The sequence below is a fragment of the Setaria viridis genome, chromosome 2 (assembly GCF_005286985.2).
Source record: "Setaria viridis chromosome 2, Setaria_viridis_v4.0, whole genome shotgun sequence".
In the NCBI taxonomy this organism is placed as follows: domain Eukaryota; kingdom Viridiplantae; phylum Streptophyta; class Magnoliopsida; order Poales; family Poaceae; genus Setaria; species Setaria viridis.
In genome coordinates, this window is record NC_048264.2 from 9365361 (window position 1) to 9387098 (window position 21738).

The window sequence follows — 21738 nt, forward strand, 5'->3', positions numbered from 1 at the left end:
GCTGCCGCTTCGCCACACAGCGAGTCGGCTCTCCGCAGCCACACAGCCTACAGGCTACAGGGCCGTAGCAGAGCAGCGCGCGCCATGTCCCTTGCCGCCGCCGGCGCGCGGGCCTCCCTCCTCCCCTCCCCCCTCGCTGCCTCCTCGTCCCTCCCGCGGCTCCTCGCGCTCCCGCCCCGCCACCGCCGCCCGCACGGCTCCCTCGCCTCGCAGCCGGCCGCGGGCAGGCGGCGCCGGCTCCGGGTGCGCATGGCCAGGACAGAGTCCACCGGCGTCGCCGTCGGCTTCCGCGCGCCGGAGTTCGAGGTCTATCGATTGCCACAGGTTCTTGATAATGTCTCAGTCCAGATTTGAGCCTGATGCTGGTGTGCTTGGCCGGTTGCTCTTTGTGGTGGGTGCGCAGCTCCCGGAGCCACTGACGGGGAAGCTCTGGACATTGGATGATTTTGAGGGCAACCCCGCACTGCTGGTCAGTGACTTTTTCCTGTATAATTTGTGCTAAATGTGTCTAATTGCATCTTGTTACTTGACTGAAGAAACACCTCTGTTCATCATCTGTATGAAATTATGAATGAGTAGAACAGTTATTTGCTTTGTGTTGCTCAAGTCTCCAGAATCTAGATACATGCTCAGTGCCATTGTTATTGGAGTGGATTGTATTATAGTCCTTTCAAACAATTACTGTCAGCTCTCGGTATTTGCTTGCATTGTGAACCTATTGCTGCTTGACTTCCCCTCTTTCAGGTTATGTTCATATGCAATCACTGTCCATTTGTAAAACATCTGAAAAAGGATATTGCGAAGCTCACCTCTTTCTATATGGAGGTAAGAACCTGGAAGAACTGGCAGAACGTTCTCTTCTGCTTATATTTGTGATGACCTCTAGATACAATGCAGAAAGGACTTGGTGCTGTTGCCATATCGTCGAACTCAATAAGGACACATCCCCAGGTTTGGAGTTGCAACCGAAGAGTGCTTTACTTAGTTTCTGTTTTGTCCGCATCCAGGAGTTTCTCATTGACAAAACATAAGAATCCAAACATTTTATTGTAGCTTGCTCTGTAGTTCTCGAAACCTGGAATGCACTACATTGACTATGATTTATCTGGTAAAACAAAATCAGTTCTGCTTCTATATTCTGATGCTCCTGTGTCAGGACATATGTGTCATGCGGTTTTTCAGGTTTTCTGTATGAACGAATATTGACCTTTTCGATTCTGCAGGATGGTCCAGAACGCATGGCTGAAGAAGCAAAATTGTTCAAATATCCTTTCCCATATCTTTATGATGAGGTCTGTCTGCACCGTACCTTCAATTCAACGATTATCAGTACCAATGAAGATCTGCAGTTCGATGCAATGCTTTTACCATTGAGGTTCTTCTTTCTGAGTTTTGACTGATCTATTTGTTTCTTACTACTGCACCTTACAGTCTCAAGAAGTAGCTAAAGCTTTCAGAGCAGTCTGCACGCCAGAGTTTTACTTGTTTAAAAAGGTGACACCACTGATCCCTGTGCTACCCGATTGTGAATTGCTAGCTCTGCTGGCTGTCTTATTTTTGCAATAACCACAATAACCGATTCTCTTTGTCGGACAGCAGGATGGACGAAGGTTTTTTGAACTTTTCTACCATGGACAGTTGGATGATTCGAGACCCAGTAACAATGTGCCAGTAACTGGAAGGTAAAATTCTGTTATGTTGTATTAGCACGTATACAAATTTCCAGTCTCCTGTTGTGCTTATGTTCATTCCCAATATTACAGGGATCTAAGCCGTGCAATTGACTGTGCGCTCAGTGGCCAAGAATTGCCTTTTGTAGAAAAACCTTGGTACGTATGGCTAATCTAAAATTTGATTTACTTTCTTCACACTTTTGTTTCTTAACATTTTTTATTACTGTAGTGTTGGATGCAGCATCAAGTGGCACCCATGAAAACCTCATAACATTGGGGGCGTGGTGAGAAATATACGGGTTGTCTTTTTTTTTTTCACTTTCAGAAATATACGGGCTTCGAACATTTGATTGAGGTGGGTCCAGCTCCATTGTTCGCATCTCTGTGTCCCTAGGCTGTCGAGACTCACTTGAAAATCAGCTCCTTGGTACAGAATTGTGTGGGAGAAATATGTGAAAGTTTTCATTGTATAACAGAGACATCAAAGCAATAGTGTAGCGCTAGCGTAGAGAAAGGCCCGTGTAATGTGTAAACAAGCATGTACAAAAAACTAGTTCTTTACTTGTACTCTTTTGTAGGAGGTCCTCTTAACGCGGTAATATGAAAAGGAAGTGCATTACCTATCATTTCTATATTGCCTGGGACAGAGTAAAAAAATAAAACGGTAATATGAAAAGGAAGTGCATTACCTATCATTTCTATATTGCCTGGGACAGAGTAAAAAAAATAAAAATTTGGCGCTGCTAGCGCCTGGATCTTCGAGAGGAAATTTTCCATCGGACCCCCCGATGAAACATAAAAAACTCCCTAATGCAACATGAAAAATAATATGTAAAAATCGTTCAACTCCGGGATAGAAAATTCCCACCGCAATATGAATACTATGTTTCATACAACATTTGCTATGAAACATGCAAAAATAATAGTTGCAACATCAGTACTTTACTATTGCAACATATGTTGGCGCGTCCGATTTTTTTAAGATTCCGGACGTAAAAATTTGGCTTTGGCGGTACTTGAACTGGAGACCTTAGACTGACGTGATAACCATCTACACCACCAAACCTTTAGTTTTCCGGATCTGTTATGAATTTATTTAAACAAGACCAGAGAAATATTATTATCTGAAAGTTATCCTCAATCCGGAAACTAAACAACTGTAACACTGGTACTACCGCGAATAAAAAAGGACGATCTGCCTCCAAATTAAGAAATCCTGCCCAAAAAGATTTTGCGCGAACATTCTGGCAAATGCCGTTGGAAGTGTTGCTCTCATGCATGTACATATGTCCTTGCAAGTTGCAACATCTTTCACTGAAACCACATGATTCAAACAGATGGCATTTATGCCAAGGAATTCAAGTGCCGAATGGGTATCATGTGTACCAACACCATCACCATATCCCGGATCATCCTTGAACTTGAAGGTTTTTAGCCTGAATCAAATGTTGTCAAATACCGATTTAAGCAAAACATTTACTTAGTAGTCTCTTATTCATCTTAGACACTACCTTCATTTTTTAAATACATGACATACTTTTTAACCATTTAACTTGTCCTGAACATCATATATCTAAAAATGGAGGGAGCCTTCAATCTTTACTTCCTTGCCAGTTGCACAGGAACCAACAAGCAGCCCGGTTACCTAGTTCAACATGCTTACAACCATGAAAAACCAACAAATCGAACAAAAGATGGCATTGAGCGTCAACCGAACTGCAATGCCAAAGAACATTGTATTATGCATTTTGTTTCATCATATATATACACACCACCAGCCTAAACATCCGATGATAAAACTTCAGCAAGTACCAACCACTTGAAATAATGCAGACGAGCAGCTTCATCTCTTCGTGTGCCACCTTTAAGCTCCATCCACCTCATGTTGTCAGTGCATTGGGTAGCGATGAGTGGGTGCCCAGTACCTTGCTGCCGAAATCCGGGAAGATCTCCTGCCCAGGCAACGGCCCCACCCTCCCGTCCTGCTCAACCCTCACCGGGTACCTCATGAGGTGGCCCTTCATGGCTTCATATCCACCATCTGCGGTGAGACATAACCCGCCCAGTTGTCATCCGCCATCTGGTTCATTCACCCGTCGCACGCACTCCTCGGACTCCGGCCGGCGGAAGCATTTCCTCCACCGTGCCTAGGTGCTCTGCCCAAAGAGACATCCTGTACCCATACACCTGCAGATGAACAACAATGCAGCCGGCGCTTGTGTCATAACTTATGAGCTGCAACTCTAGCTATTGTGCAAACTGCAAAGAGTATCATAGAGAGGAGGGCCGTGCAGTGCCTGTCCTTTTGGAGGACTACTACCGCTTCCAGCCCAGCTGTAGTGAGGCTGGTATGCGCCCTTGGCAATCTCGGTGATCCGTGACCTGTCCATGGATCTCTGGTTTATGTTGGCCGATCCGATGAGCACGTACTCATCATCGACAATCATCCCTTTTGAGTGCACGTAGATCATGAACCTCCTGAACTTCTGGGCCAAACGCTGGAAGAATAGGAAGTAAGATAGTCTATCCTTATAAAAACAGATCTAATTCACACATTTGAGCAACTTGTTCAAAGAATGGAGTGTACTTACCAGTGCGGAGTTCTCATTGGAATTATTCGTCGCCAAAACATCACTCAAGACTTCACGCTTTCCAAGGCAATAGAAGTTCCGGTACTCCTGTGGATGCCTTTTAAACCCTCCTTTCGGAGGGCGTCCGCAACAATCTTATACATCAGAGACATAGTATGCCCCTTGAAGTGATCAAATGAAAGATACAAAAAAGACATCAGGATGAAAAGACAGTGCATCATATATTTTCAATGAAAATGTGACCATGACGAGGAACAAACCAGCCAATAGAGGATCTCCTACATAGCAGCAGTTGTCGGATTGCCTTTCAGGCCACATTGGTATAACAATGTACGCTGCAAATCTCTCCTTTGCCTTAATCTTTCTTGCAATCTTTATGGCCAATTCAATTGGTATTAGGTTCTCAGCGCCTGTTTCCGCAAGAGAATTCAAATAATAAGTTGGATTGGCCTTACAGATCTTGACTTAGAAAAAATACATCAATTAGTATCCACTGCATTTCACTAGAAACAATTTGTGCTCGCATATGCAAATTAGCATGCTGGCGGGTGTGAGGGTGTGATTGGCACCCGCCAGCATAAAACTTCCTTGGGCCAGTGGGGGAGCACCCGCCAGCACAGTGGCCATTATGCTAGCAGGCGACGCAAGCACCCGCCAGTACAGATCACCCCATCTGTGCTGGCGGTGGGCTTAGGTCGACCGCCAGCACAAAGGTTTTATGCTGGCGGTGGGCTTCTTTGTGCTGGCGGTCGACCTAAGCCCACCGCCAGCACAGATAGGGTGATCTGTGCTGGTAGTTGGCTTATGTCGCCCGCCACCACAGAGCCCATCATAAATGCTCCTGTTCATCTTCTTCCCCAGGCAACCTTCTATTTGGAGCTTGCCTGAGAGGAGCTCAGGAAAAACTCTAAAAACACCAAATCTAAGGGGAAAGGTTTTGCTCTTGATTTCCTTGGAGGAGGTGGCTATATAAGGTGAGTTTGTGCTATTCCAACCTTCTTTTTCAACTTCTATCCATCATATCTAGCTTCATTAGTTTGTCATCTAGATCTAGATCTAGAACTAGAAGAGAGAGGATGGAAGAGAGAAAAAAATACTAGAAATGGATTATTTTTTGAATAAAATTCTATGGTCATATTATAACCATTACAATGCTATGTTTGTCATTTTAATGTAATATAGAATTGAGTTTGATTATATTTTTCCTTCTTATTAATTATTACATCCATAGTTTTAATTAATGAAGTTGATTATCTTAATATATAATTAAGTTTGATTTTTCCCTTCTTGTTATTAATTATTACATCCATGGTTCAATCGATTCTCATTTAGAGTAATATAGAATTGATTTTTATTATATTTTTCCTACCTATTAATTATTACATCCATAGTTTCAATTAATGAATTTTATTGAATTAATATATAATTGAGTTTGTTTTTTTTCATTCTTCTTATTAATTATTACATCCTAGGTTTAACTGCTCGGGAAAAGCTCCAAAAGCACCAAATCTAGGAGGTAAGGTTTTGCTCTTGATTTGTTTCGAGGAGGTGGCTATATAAGGTGAGTTTGTGTCATTCCAACCTTCTTTTTTAACTTCTATCCATCATTTCTAGCTTCATTAGCTTTGGGGTAATATAGAATTGTTTAATTCAGTTTCATTTAGGGTAATATAGAATTATTTTTTATTAAATTTATTTCTACTTATTAGTTAATACATCCATAATTTAATTTAGTTTATGGAATAGCTCATTAAATTAGTTAATATAACAAAGAAATCTTATCATAGGTTGTTAAATATGGATCAAAAAGCATGGATGTATGGCATATGGAGATATTCACATACTTTCATGACAGAGGTATCGAAGTTTGTGGAGGCTGCGAAGAAGCACGCTCACATTTGCAAGACAAAGCAAATACGTTGTTCGTGTTTTGACTGTAGCAACAAAATTGTATGGGAGGATACTAATGTCATCAAGAGGCGTTTGATAAAGTGAGGTTTTGTGGATGGATACACAATTTGGTCCCACCATGGAGAGGCAGGAGGTACTTCCAACAACACAGACATCGATACTGGCTGTGATGAAGTGGATGTTGATGATACAAACGACAATGATCATGTTATGATGGATGATGATTACGACCGTGGAGATCAAAATGGTGATCAAACAGATGTGCGTGTGGAACCATAGGTGGACGTGGAACGTGATGTTGATATGGAGGACATGTTGTGCCACATTGAACTGGAAGTGTTGCTAGGGAGTGCTAAAGGGTTAGAGAATTTCGAGACACTCAAGAAGGCAGCAAAGCGTTTAAACCGGTCATATCTATACTTTTTTTTTACCTCAAACAAGTGGCAAAAAGTCCAACTGAACCTTAGTTAATATTCAAAAGTAAGGTTGTTAATGACTTGTTATAATAGATCTGGAACTAAACCATGTTTCTAATGGTGGAAACTGTGAAGCAACAAATATTACATTACCTAAAAGCATGTCCTGATGTAGATGGAATGGTAACACAAAGGAGAGAACAAAGCTAGAACAAAACAAAAGTATTAGCTAACAGTCAATTTGTTACCTGCACTTCTGTGTGCAGATTAGTAGTATGAAGATCCAATAAAGTACTGGTTTTCAATATAGACAAAGTGTTGTGCAGATCTGATGGCTTTAACATTGTGTATGCTCATGCCTATCTGCAGATTCTTTGCGCAGGCAAGATTCTGCAGAACAAAAGGGTAAAATAATATCTCACTGAAAGGACCAATGTTCGATAGAAAGTTTGCATTTTAATGCTAAATTTAATTATATCTAGTCTCCATTTTTTTTAAATTCGCACTCCATTACAATTTGACCACACCATACCTGGGATTCTGCCTCTTGAACAAGTTTTGGGAATCCTTTTACAGATCCTGAATCAACTGATCAGAAAACCTAGCCAAATAAGAGAAGGTAAAGTAACTATCTAAAACCTAGTGTAGTAATCACATAGAGGTGGTACATCTTTGATGTCAATTTGAATAACTCATCATACCTGTACAAGCCAGTTTTCAGGATCCTTTTCATGACAAACATGTGCATTTAATTCATCTGCAGAGGGCGAAACAATCCATGACATCCGATCTATTTTTACTAATGTATCATGATGCCAACTTACAGCTCTTCTGACACTGACTTTCCATTTTGCAGATTTTTTCCATCTTTGTTGAAAGTTTCTAAGGACATCATATGCACCAGGACCCTCAATTTTGCAATGTAAATCATGCCATGGCTGTCTAGGTCCAAGCTTATTAACTGTGATTGTTGGGAGAAGGATGTTCAAATTTTCAGCAGGTTAAAATGATGCTGACTGTGTCAACACTGGTGTACAAAATTATGTAAGAGAGTCAGCAACATAGCTGGAAAGAAAAATAAAATCGATGGTAGATAACTTACAGGGAATGTGGGGTTGTGGAAATCATCCTTGAAAGCAGTATCCAAATCCTGGAAAATCCTGTGTTCAGGTGTATAATATCTTCCATGACACAGGTCTAGACCACCAATAAAAGTTGTTATTTTTCGGTTGTTTCCTGTGGCTTGGGTGTCTACAATGACACATTTCTGATGATGTGTAAACAAAGTTCCTACAACCTGGAGAAGAAAGCTTTTTGTTAAGATACACTAGAATGTGGTTTTACAAAACTTAAGTGTTATCACAAAATAAGTAGGACTTGTAATTTCGCAAACCAACAACTCCAATATGAATACCTCTGTAAAAACAGTAAAGAAGATTGGCCAACAGCACTATGCATACAACGTGCTCAAATACCTAGTCAACATCATCATTTTTTGACTAACCAAGGGTTTCTCCAAGAGAATTCTATAACATACACAATGCGAATGTGAGTTTTATTTAATGTGTATGTGACAGTGTATAAGAATGAGTTCTTGATATTCTGAAACGAGCAATGTAGCAATTCAGTGTATGTGTATGTGACCAGAAGGAAGAAACAATATCCAAACCTGCTGCTTGAAAATGCAAGTTTGTTGCTAGCATAGCGAGGAGACAACACACAATGGACACCAGAATGCCTGAAATATTTGCAAGCTTCCTCGTCATGTGTATGCATGAGGCCATCTTGCATTCCACCTACATCATTTTTATCAGACTATTCTTTTCGAACAAAGCAGCAAGCACACTCTTGTAGTCAACACAACAATGATAACAGTGAAGTAATTCTGATATATTGCCATTCTGAAATGAAGGGTTCTGGTGGTGGAAACAATAATCTTTGTTTTGTCATCCCAAAGAAACACTATAACACGGACTCCTTGAACTTTTCGCTTGAAAAGTTCCCGATAGTTAGTGGGTTTCCATTAGGAACAGGTTTTGTTGATTCCCATACAAGCCTCACAGGGTGATACAAGGACCAGCCGACTATGTAGATAAGATGATGAGCCTCAATGATTGCATGACAAATATCTTCCCAGCATTTGTTTTGTTCATACGTCCTCCCGTCCTCCCATCGATCTCAATTTGAGGTCGGAAATTTTCAACCAGTCATCCGGTTCCTTTTAACCGCTGGTGCCACTCTAGGTCAATTTTGTACAAATGTCCCCTTTTCAAATTTTCAGTGCAGCCTGAGAAATGTGGGCCGGCAAAAATGTGGTTAGGCGTGAGTGCAGAAAGAAAACTAATGTTATCATTTTATCTATCAAGTAGCATTTTAAAAGTTAATCTTTACAGTAATACTTTCAATAGGTTCAACCATCCTGTTATCTCACATCAAACATTGTACCAATGCAAACTTAGCCATCCTATCTATCTTCGAAACATCGAACAATACTGAGAAAAAAGTAATTTTTTTATTACATATGTAATTACTCTAAGGACCTCTACTGTACAGGCTATTAGTTTTTGGTGGATTAGTAACAACAATCATTAACTCAATTTAGAAGGGTGGTGACATCCAAAGATTGTAATAGGGCGCGTGCAGGGTCATCGGAGCGACTCCATTCTGAACTCGAGTTGCTTGATCCTCTAGATTTTTAATCGGACAAAATTGCCCCACCAAAATTGAATTACTACGGTTAAGTCCTCTGACGTATGGGCCGTTGGGCCCCACGTGTCAGTGACCAGAATGTGAGCGAGGATATCCTCCCCGGCCGACTGCTGCCGTCACCTCACCTGCTCCCGCACTTCACTTCTCCGCTCCCTCTCAAAAAGCAAGAACCTCCCGTCCATTCCATTCCCACCAAGAAACCAAAAGGCAAAACCAGTACATGTTTCTTATTTGTCAGTTGGTACCAAAAGTCTTGGTAGAGCATTTCTCGATGATTGTTATCTGAGGCAGAATGCTTCAAAAATCTTAGATTGCTTGCAGGTTGGTTCAAAAATCTTGGCACGCACCATTACCTGCTTTATGGAACAACCAGTCACTCGTAACCATCTGCTCTGTTTCAGTAGGAAACCTGGATGGCCTGACTGCATTATGTGCTCTATGGAACCATTGCAAATCTGGTCTCTTGATGCTTGTTTAGGGACGATGATAAAATCCGGTGGCTGAAACAATGTCATGCTGATTACTTTGTTTTCTGTTGGTTTGTGTTTCTGTTGGCTGAAACAATGTCATGCTCATAACTAAGACTTTTTGTTTGCTAATTACTTTGTTTTCTGTTGGTTTGTGTTTCTGTTTACTGGACCTCTGTTTTTCAGAATCTGGTGGCAAAACCAGCACCTGTAGTTTTGTTTTACACCTCCTCCCATAGTACATATAGTGCAGTAATGAAGCAACCATCTAGGTTCATTTTGCAAATACCACGACCTTTTGATTGCTACAAGTATTGTCATTATCTGGCTTGTCAAATTTCACAGTTTGAAACTAAATTTGGTTGATCTAGTGTTTTAACTGATAAAGCCACTTGAGTTCTTGACTGCCATAACTTTGTACTCCCTCCGATCCAAATTGGAGGTTGTTTTGACTTTTCTAGGTTCATAGCTATTATTATGCACCTAGACATACACTATGAACCTAGGAAAGGTAAAACGACATACAATTTGGAACAGAGGAAGTAGTTTGTATTGCCCGATATATTCATATATAAAGTGCAAACTGTTTATGTATTCTTTAAAGCAATGTTTAATGTGTACTTTACAGTTTATTAGCCTTTTTGTCCTGTATGCATGTAGGAGTTGTGTGATAGATGTTTTAGTGGTGCCTATATTAGCTTATTACTGTGATTATTGATGAAAGAACAAAGATGCTGATGCCTCTACGCAAGTAATATACCATGTGATGTTTTGCAGAATTAGTTTTATGTTATGAACTTTGGATTTCGCTTTAGACCTTAATTGATGCAACGATGAGCAGTACCAAGATGATTACCAATAGGTATTCTTTGGTGATAATTTCGGACCAAATGCTTAAAAGGGTCTGAGATTATTTGGCAACTTGTTCAAAAGTCACTCATGCTGATTCTCCTAACTGCTTTGTTCGATGATCAATTGAAGTCTACTCTTCTGATTCTTGCTTAAGGATGATGATAAAAGATGTGGTTCCTAATTCCTAAAGCATGGTTTACTAAAGAATCAAAATAGCATTGTGCTCAACTTATTTTCAACTGGATCAGTATTTGTGCTTTTGCTGCGTGCCTGGGTTTGCACCTTCTCGCAGAGATAATGCTGTGAAACAACCATCCCCAGTTCCCAAATACCTAAGCCAGTATTCGTGTATAGTATTCACATAACTTGCTGATGCTTCAAGTGTGGTTATAATTGTTTTTCCGAAAGACAGTGTGGTTATAATTTACTAATTGTCATATCTGTTTTTTGCACATTAAGAGAAAATAAATACAATTTAAGGTAGCAGGGTAATATGCAACTGATTAATGTCATATGTAACCGTAGCGATGTACATCCACTCATCTCTGTCCTGCAATGCAGTTTCCATAACCTCACCTGGGTGTTGTGTAGTTCCAAAATTAAATGAGGCAATCTGTTCACTCTTTTGCATCAGCTCATTTCTTTCCATAGATTCCACAAGGTTCAAAATTATTTTTATTTTGTAAAGATTGTTGCTGTTGAACTGCTACTTGTACCTAGGTTTCTATCTTACAAGAAAAGAAATAGACAAGACTTATTAGAGAACAGAAAAGTAAATTTCAGATGTAAAATAGATCAAAAACAAAAATTTACATGGTCTTGAAGAACCTGGTTTACTTGCAGCCTCTGCTGATCATGAGAGGTCAAGAACGGTGACAAGTTTATTAGCTGTTGACCATCCATACGGATGCCGAAACGCCAATTCGATGGTGAAACAATATTGGAAATAAAATTCTGTGGTTCGTCAGGTTGATTTGCTACCTTAGGATAGGAAAGGAAAGGAACTCCGATTTGTGGCTGTTGGGCAGTGGCCATCCATCTCAAGCACCTGACTGCAGCCCTTACTTCATTATGTATGGAATATTGTCTGATCAAATCAGAACAAAAAGGGTGCTCTTTACATACGGAGCGGAGGGTGGTGTACAATTAATAGAATGCACCTGTATAATATTAACTCTAGTCATTTATTTAGATGACGACTGTCTCACATGAACAACATCTACACAAGTCTAGGTATATCTGTCAGAATCATCGACAATCCCTCGTGTACATGAGAAAAAGAAGAAAAAGACAGCATCCACCTAATTCAAAGGCTGGACAAACTATAGTTGATAAGCACATGCCATCTTCCTTCATAAATTCTTGTCGTATGTATAGATCTTTCTTTCTCATATAATAAATAGTTACTTGTTTCGATGTGCACGATTGTGATCATTCTCAGTGCTGGACTCGACTATTCATTGTTCAGTAAAAAATATATAGTTGCATAATGAAAACGTTGCATGATTCACTTGGATGGCTATTAAACTCAACAGATTAAAAAATTTACAATAAAATTGTTACTACATTTTTGGCACTCATTGTTCATTAATATTTTGTACTTATTACTTGATATTATAGGATTAGGTGACCACATGATGATTACCACCCTCAAATTTACATGTATTTACATATTTTGTCTTCTGTGTAATTATTTTGCCAAAACATGTAAAAATGTATTCTGAGGATTCAGACAAAAAAAATTCTTAAAAGATAAATGATCCCGTGGATTCGATTGAGATTAAGTGTAAATGTGATGTCCAGCAGATTTCTTTGCAAGCAAAAACATTTTGATAAAATAGTCTAGCGGATTGGATTTTCTTAATATATCATAATAGGTGGCGTCACACCAAAGCATTGGTTTTAGGGTTTAAATCCAATGGTCAGAAGGATTGCTGTCTATAGTATGGCTATTAGAGGCATGTTTGGGCCCAACGTTTTTTATGTTCAATTTTGTGTTTGCAAGTGAAAGGATATCTTATAAAATTTACCCAAGAAACACTCATTGTACTTACTCGCACAAAACTACAAATAGAAAAATAAGGGGGCATCCATACACTACATATTTGGGCCCAAATGGTTATATGAACCATTGGATAGAAATCCAACACTCTAGTTGCTTCCTCCTCCTATCATTCCTGCCTCGCCCTATCCTACTCCTCTCTCTACCATTGAAACTGTTACTACAACCCTCTATTGTGCAATTATCGACATATTTTGAATAGATTGCAACGATAACTAATAAAATCAGAAACAGATTCAGAAGCAGTGTTATGTGTTACAACCTAAGTATGTAACACATAGATTTGTGTTCTATGAAATTTCTTAGTAACACATCGATAAATGTGTTAGAAGAGTGTTACATTATCCATATTTTGTAGTAGTGTTGCCAGGTTGGACTTTGGAAAGTCTCAGAAGTGGTCCATAATTTTCGACTCTATCAGGCTTAAAGTTACTGTTGGCCCTTGTCGAGCCATCATTGGCTCCAACCCTCTCAATTGCATAGTTAAGAATATCCTGCTCTTGTTCTTGCTTCAGTCCTTCCACCTCCTGTCTTGGCTAAAGCTATTTCCCTTGTCACTTATTTGACAACAATTTAGCCTTTGGTTGCTCTTTCTGGTGGAATTTCTGTTGAGCGTCTTTGTCTTAATAGATAGTTGTTTTCTCGTTTATTTCCCATGCAATGATGACATGCTTTTATATGAAGGAAGATATCTGTTGGATGAGCAACAACCATTAGAATTAGGTGCTCTTTGACATCATGCGAGGAACCCACATTTATTCTTATGCTTAGTGGGATTCCACATGATCATTTATGCATTTTTCCTTCTAAATCATCAAAATCTATTATTTTTACATGTTTATGCAAAAACTATTTCACATGACACAAAATAAATAAATATTTTCAAATACGAGTAGGATAGTCAATAAGTGTTGATGAATAATGAGAACAACGTAATAACAATCATTTCAAACCTGTTTCCTTTACAACCAGAGCATGCAATGTTTTTAGCTCCTCTTATATTTACTTCTATTGAAACTCCCTCCGTTTCAAATTGTAGGTCGTTTTGACTTTTCTAGATTAATAGATATTATTATACATCTAGGCATACACTATATCTAGATGCATAGCAAAAACTATGCACACGACCTACAATTTGGAATGGAGGGAGTAGCAGACAATTGAGTCCTCTAGCACGGAAGGCTACCACAATAATTCACATCAAAATTAGTAAACATTTACTATACATATGACAAGCAATTATGATGAGAGGCTGCTTTTCAACTACAAGTTTGACCAAGATTTGAATTAGGTTTAATTAGCAGGTAATTACTATAATTAAAGAAGCAAAGTACCTAGACTTGCGTGTAAATGGTATTCATGAGCGTCATAAACAAAAATAAATAAGTAGAGTTAATATTGTAACTTTTGAAAAATGGTTATTACTCAATTATTTATTGCCCACCTTGAAAGCTTCTCTATAAAGGGTGTTCCTCTGTTCTGATTCAATGAAATAAACATTCCTTACATCCTTTCAGAGAGGTGCTTGTAGTGGACTCTCCTAATTCTCCTCTCCTCGACATGCAAATCAATCTTTGAAACAATCACATAATTTCCTTTCCCTTGTTTCACCAATGAATCAGGGTTTAGGAAGCCATATGCATAGACAACAACGAATAGTACGGTTGCCATGGTGGACCACTCTTGTGTTGTGCGTGCTTGCAAGGGGGACGGGGGGGCTTAGATTGGAAAATATACTTGGGCCTAAAATTGGGAAACTCCTCACTTGCTTCCACCTGTCTGGTTCTCATTGCACTCTTGCTGGTGCCTACAAGCACTACTAGAAATATGAGCATTCGTCCTCGACCTTAATACCAGTTGCTTTTTGATCCGATACTAATGTTAGTATTAGTACTGGTCCAAAATTGAAAGTTCCGGAGGCCTTTTAGTACCGGATCGTAATACCACCCAGTATTAAAAGGTACCTTTTAGTGCCGGGTGGTGTTATGACCCGATACTAATGTTCCTGAAAATTTAGTACCGGGTCATAACACCACCCGGCACTAAAGGGTCACCTTTAGTATCGGGTGGTATTATGACCTGGTACTAAAAGTTTCTCCACGGGTTACTTCAAAAGGAAAGCATATCTACATCCATTACATGTGCTGTGTAGGTGGAGTGGTAAGGAAGGATCGCGCAAGATCGGAGGTTGTAGGTTCGAATCCCACGAACCACGCACGTGCATATTACGTGTGAAAATCACATGTGAGCAAGGCCGGGGAAGAGACGAGCGGCAGGGAAAATACCATGAAATATGCATCCCATTTCTTCTTGTCCCTTCAACCTAATAGAAAACAAAGATAATCCTATCAACTCAATCAACCACGCAACAGGACATCCCATTCACTAAACCAAACACACACCCTTATCCCTTAGGATCTAGGATTGCTATCTTCTCTCTATCACCTAGTTGCTATCGACGGCTTTGTTTTCATTGGAACTAGGGCCGTTGGGGACGTATCAAGGGCCCGTTGTGAGTATTACAATTAGTCCCTAGAGCTAACTGTAATTATACAGTTGATATTCCTTCCCATCATAAAAGAGTGGTGTTTTGAGGATGTCCTAAATTAACTGTTCCAAACTTATTCAGTTACAAATTTATTTTGAAGACTTGAGTTTGGAGTTAAAAATGACAAGAGTTTATTTACCTTGACATGTAGTTTCACAAAACAAAACTTTTGCTACGTTTTACTATTTTAGGCAAAGTTGTGCTTTGAAGACTGTTTCGATATCCAAAAAGTCACTTATTTGTGACTACAACAAGAGTATTGTATTATAGTTAGATTATTTTTCTAAATATCTCTAATAGTTTATTAATTAATATAATATTTGTAAAAAATATATTTTCTATATAATGCAGTGCCGAAGTGGTATATATATAAAAATATGACCACCCTTGTGACAGGAAAATATATAGGAACTTGGTTGGCTTCATCAGAGTCAATAGACACTTGCGCATTGTTGTGTAGATATTCAAGAGCTCCTGTCACATCTAGTGCAATGCTCACCTCAGAGCCATGGTTACCACTTGGCTGCTAAACCACTTGAACGTACGCATAGAACCTTTGTAAGGTTTCTGTCGGCGTACGGTAAAACTATTAAGGCGTATCATTCAGCCAAAAAGCCCTGTTCAGCTCTCTGCTAGCAGAGAGTCAAAGACCTTGATTGCAAATCGTGCGAGTTTGGAAAGAGTTGTACAGACTGATAGTGCCAACAAGATAGTCTCAGGAAATTCATTAAGCTCTGCACATAATCGGTAATCGCCAGTGTTGATCTGATATCTTTGTCGAACCATGCAATATTATATTTTGTAGGATCAACACCTAGACAGGCTTATGAGGTACTGCGCTAAAAATAGTTCTTGATATTCAGAACGTTGCAGGGTTAGATTACAACAAAAAAGAAGCTGCCACTGCCAGCTATATATAAGTAATTGCTGCCAAATAATTGAGTCCAGTGCCAAATAATATGTGCACTGATTAGGATAACCGGCCATTCAGCAGTGCCACTACCAGCTTGGGACGATCATGGAGACAACAGCAACAGTACAAAAACTAGAACATATAGACAAGTACATATGAATCATACGACTCATACAAGTTTTAGGTCACTTGCAAAAAGAAGAACACATAAAGCTCTTATTAGTCACTTGTGACGCACCACATTTCAGACTGTTGTTTCTTCTTCCTTTTTTCTTCTCAGCCAAATCGAGCCTCAATCGCGTTGGTTTTTGCTGAACCGCAGACGGGGCACAGGGTAAGATTGACTTCACAAGACTTGCATGCACATAGGTGTTGGCATGGAAGGATTAGCATACAAGCACCACGAAAACAACAAACGCTACAGATAAGAATAGGGCTTGTGTTCTCTCCAGCTATTCCCTCCATATTCATTGCTTGATTACCAGAACCTGTAGACTCTAATTCATTGGTTAAACCATGTCCTTGTGCATTTGTTCCCTGCATACGAGACAGCTGAGAAATAAGCATTTTATATCTCCCCATTTCGAAGTCCTTCCACTGCAATGCAGTTTGCAGAGCCTCTTCAATATTCTGTATTTTGACATGCAAATGTGCAATCTCTTCTTTCTTTTGCATCAGCACATTGCTTGCCACATTGTCCATAAGGTTCAACAGGTTTCCATTATTTTGCAGAGATATTTGCTGTTGCACTGCAGCTTGCACCTGTTCGAGATATTTTACAAGTAATAAGAAAATACAAGACAGAGTTAGAGAACACCAAAATAAACTTTAGAAGTAAAATAACGCAAAAACAAAAACCTACAGGTACTTGAAGAAGTTGCTCTACTTGCAGCCTGTGCTGACTAAGAGAGGTCAAGAACAGTGGCCAGTTTATTCTGCTGACCATCCATATGGACACCTAAACCCTGATTTGTTGGTGAGACAAAGGATAGGAAATTATGTGGTTGTTCAGATTGACTTGCCTAAGATAGGACAGGAAAGGAACTCTAATTTGTGGCTGTTGGCCATCTATCTCAAGCACCTGACTGCAGGATGTATGCAATGTTTGTCTGATCAAAATGAAACTGAGGGCGGTGGACATTTAATAGATTATTGAATATATGATTGCAAAGATACTATTAACTCTACACAGTTATTTAGATGACGAGCGTTCTCATGAACACACTAGTCTAGATATACCAGTCACAATCATTGGCTGCTACAAATTGTCGACAATTCCACAAGTGCTGGAGAGAAAGATAACATCCACCTAATTCAAAGGCTGGACAAACTATAGTTGATAAGCGGATGACGTCTTCCTTTCATATATGGTTGTATATATTTCATATAATAATTAGTTACTTGTTTCAATGTGTACGATTATGGTCACTCTCAATGCTGGACTTGACTATCCATTGCTCTATCCAATGCTGGCATGATTCGTAATAACAACTATATAGTTTGCACGAAAATATATTAAGCTTGAATATGAAATTTGCAAATTAAAAATCAAATTGTTAGTACGTTTTTTGCATGCATTATTTATGGCTATTTGCATGTAACTTATATATTCTATGTGTGGTTTAGTCTTTTAGCTGAAACATGTAAAAAATGCATTTTGAGGCTTAAGAATCGGATATGTCATAAACATAACAACTTGCAACGATATGAGATGATCAATGCACATGTTTAAGTAATGGCTGTAATCATGGAATTACCACTTTCTATGTTGCCTAGCTTTATTAGCAGTGTATGCACTCGTGATGAAGTATGGTAGAACTAGTTCAGCCAAAAGGGTTTTTTGTTCTTCCCACAACTGATACCATGAGCACCTAATAAATAGAAAGATCATGTGTCTACCCATTCCATAATCACAACTATCCAAAGGCATACAAAACATGTTGACCCACTTATTATATTAGTCTTGCCGTTGGGTATACTCTTACCGCTTTGTCGTATCCACACCTGATGGAACGGGTCGGGGATGGATAGAAAATTCTTTGCCTGTTCCTAGAAGGATACGGTACATGTATTCCTGTCAAATAAAGGGTAAGGGGAGGGTATCCCGGTTTCTGCCGGTTGCTTTCATCCCCTTCAACACTCGCCATTCCTGGGCTAGTGCTTGCTCATCTCCGGCGCTGCAGCTGCCTCCTTTCCTCGTCTCAGCGTCGTCGCCCTTCATGCTCAGATCTGTGCAAGCGCACAGGACTCTGAGTAGCACAGACCTCACACGAGCTATGATGGGTCTTGAGGTGTGGTTTTGAGGTAGCGGGAAACCCTAGGTTCCTTGGAGGAGGATGCCTAGGTTCCTTGGAGGAGGATGCATGAGAAGCAACCGGCGAGGGGAACTAGGCCAAGCATATCCAGCAATGAGTTCCCTGATATTCAGCAGCCACATCCCCTGAGACGCCTGGTCATGGTCATGGTCGAGGCGTCATTGCATGAGAGCTATGAGTCCATGGGACTGCTGAGTTTGTATGAACCATGGCACTGATATTCCAGATGTGAAGGGAACATTATTCTTGGAGTGTGCTTGTCATCAACCTTGCTTCATAGCTAGTAGCGAGGAGCCTATATATTCTCTAGTTTGAAGATCATTAAGATAATGTTGCATAAAAAGATGGAAGATGAATATTTCACCAATAATTTGCTAGTGTGGATAAAGGAGAAACCCAGAGATAATTTATTTTCTAAAAATGATTTATATGGCTAAATAATGCTATATATATATATATATATATTTCCTATCTGAAATCTGGATAAAATTAGTGCATAACTCTGCGCCCCCCCCCCCCCCCCCCCCCCCCCCCCCTGAGATTTCACTCAAGCTCCGCCACTATGTGCATATTAATGCATATTTGGCATTCTCGGCAGCTGAGTTCACAAAGTGCGAGGAACTACTGCACGTTTTAATTTAACCCAAATAATTATCTGTTATCCAATGGAATGGGCAATTTTTGGGAAGGGTAGAGAATGGATAATTGAATCCTTGGTATGGACGTGGGCAAGTGCAGGCATCCCCAACGGCAAAGCTAATTACCATCAGCACAAGAACAACAATTCGAAAGATGAAAGTAACTAAGAAAAGCTAATTACCATCAGCACGAACAACAATTCGAAAGATGAAAGTAACTAACCCTATACCTAATCTGTCCTGGTCACCTAGTAGCAGCAAGTAAATCCCCAAGTCGATGCCAACTTCAGCAGTCGATGCAAGCGATGGTTAGATCTCATCGCACCAAGCTGAGCACCCCAATCAAACAGATATATCGATCGACTACAGAGAGAGAGACGAGACGCAGATTCTTCAAAAACGATCTGAAACTGGAACCGACAGGGCAAAGACGAACGTACTTCATGGGTGGATTCGAGGAATAGGATAGGATACGATTTGGGGGAAGGGGAGGGTTAGGGTTCTTACGGTGTGGGAAGAAGAAGATGATCCTGATGAGGCCGCCGGCGAGGGAGGAGCAGGCGGCGCGGCGGACGGCGGAGAGATCCTGGCACGCGCCTGACCTCGCGTCGCACGGCGGTGGAGCGGCGGTGGCGTCTGCTCGTCCGCTTTCCCCTTCCCCATGAGAGCGCAGGCCTGAGAGGGCTTGGTGACTGACTGAGCAGTCTGGGATGGAGCCGTGATGCCTAGGGCACACACTACTTCAAGCCTGACGTCTTTGGACCGTCTGGATCACTGAATAGGGCCCAGTTAGGTGTACTAACATGATTTGATAAAATATTCGATGCGGAAATGGAAATAGGCCCAACCCAATTCTTCGTTCTGGCTACCAACTACTTCCAAGTTATTTCCTGGTCACCAGTTCGCTTTTGAGAAATTTATTTAAACCTCCAGCAGCGTGAGCTCCATCTCGTATCAGCATCGTATGCCTGAGTGCCTCCATTGTTGCCGTTCGACCCTCCAGAGGCTCCTCATCATCATATAGTCAAACCAAGGAGCAGTACGTGTGTTATTTTAGCAAAGAGAACTTGGCCTGCGAGTTGAAAATATTTTTCTGTGATTGTAATCAAACAATTAAACATCTCCTTTGACTATCAGCATGCTAATACTATTTAGAGAATTGTCCATATAGCTATTGGGTTAACCCACCTAACTAAATAATTCATATGCTTATTAGAAACAAGTTAACATGCATAACAAAGAAACAAAGATTATTTATTTTCTTGGAGTTGCAACTCTTTGGTCGGCTATACTTGGTGTACATGTAACAAGTTGGTTTTTGATAAAAAAAAACAGTTTAGCTCTGTTACGCATATTGTTTTTAGGCTAGTGTATTGGCTGAGATTATGGTTCCCATGGTAACGTGAGGAATAAAAGCAAACTATCCGTTCACGAAGCAAAGCATTAGAGGTTGTTGCTTTGAGAATCTTTGGCAAAAATGGATTGAGAAGCAATAGTAAACATTGTTTTTGATTAATTTCTTTGGTATGCGTACACTCACTGGTAGAAAACTGAGCATTAGTCCCGGTTGGTAAGGGTCATATCTCTCGGATATCCATCCGGGATAAACCAACCGGGACAAAAGGGGGGGTCTTTAGTCCCGGGTATTTTAACCGGGAGTAAAGGACACCCTTTAGTCCCGGTTGGTGTCACCAACCGGGACTAAAGGGCCTGCCACGCCAGGCGCGGGACAGGCCCTTTAGTCCCGGTTGGTGACACCAACCGGGACTAAAGGGGGTCCTTTACTCCCGGTTGGATTTCCCAACCGGGACTAAAGGGGTCCCCTTTAGTCCCGGCTCAATTCCAACCGGGACTAAATTGCGCTTGCATGGCACTGGTGACGCCTGAATTTTTCATGCATGCATCACGTATACGTATAGTAGTACCGCGGCCCTTTTAATTTGTTAACCTTGTAGTTGAGATTTTTTTAGAATGAATTAAATCAACTAGTATTTAAACGAATGGGATTTGTAATTATACAACTACTATATATATACACAATCCTTATACACAATTCATATACACAATTCAACTAGCTTAATTAGTACAAATCGATCATATATACAAATAAATCAAAGTATCTTCCTACGATCTTCCCGTCGTGGTGTTGCTGAGAGGAGTGTCTAATTGTCGTCCATCGTAATAAAATTCTCCTCTTGGATTTACCACCTCGTCCATTATGAATCCAATGAGACCTTCACATATTGCCGCTACTCTTTCTTCCTTCAAGAGTCCTTGTTGAATATTTAACATCTATAATTTGGAAATTTGTGAATGTTACATGAACAAATACATATAAGGAGCTAGAAAATAATTAAATAGTAATATATTTATTTTACGTACTTTAAAGTTGTGCGGCGTCATCTTCGGTCCCTTGGGTCCCAAAAAACTGTGCATGTGCTCACAGATGTAGTAGCCACATAGGTTATTCCCGGGTTCCTGTCTTAAGCACTTCAGTGCGGAAAAAAATAAGTTATGAAATATTCGTGTTATACAATGTAATAAATGTGCAGACTTCATACGTACCGGGAAGTCTGTGTTCCATGTAAGATTTTCTTTGAATGGACCTTTGTGTGTCCTTATGAATTGTTTCCATACGCTGCG

General features: G+C 40.1%; 1 protein-coding gene and 1 pseudogene across 2 annotated transcripts; one reads left to right on the forward strand and one right to left on the reverse strand.

The window, feature by feature from the left end:
• Positions 1-2299, forward strand: LOC117842411 (uncharacterized). 2 transcript variants are annotated; one of them, XM_034722861.2, is made up of 9 exons: positions 1-306; positions 404-469; positions 745-825; positions 898-951; positions 1224-1292; positions 1432-1494; positions 1597-1682; positions 1764-1829; positions 1903-2299. In XM_034722861.2, the coding sequence occupies exons 1-9, from the start codon at positions 85-87 to the stop codon at positions 1931-1933; spliced, it is 738 nt and encodes a 245-aa protein (XP_034578752.1). In that variant the 5' UTR covers positions 1-84; the 3' UTR covers positions 1934-2299. The 2 variants fall into 2 exon arrangements, with proteins under 2 accessions (XP_034578752.1, XP_034578753.1); XM_034722862.2 differs by having other exon boundaries at positions 8-306; positions 1600-1682.
• A 1254-nt stretch (positions 2300-3553) lies between these two features.
• LOC117844069 (phospholipase D delta-like) lies at positions 3554-9482 on the reverse strand (annotated as a pseudogene).
• Between the last annotated feature and the right edge of the window lie 12256 nt (positions 9483-21738).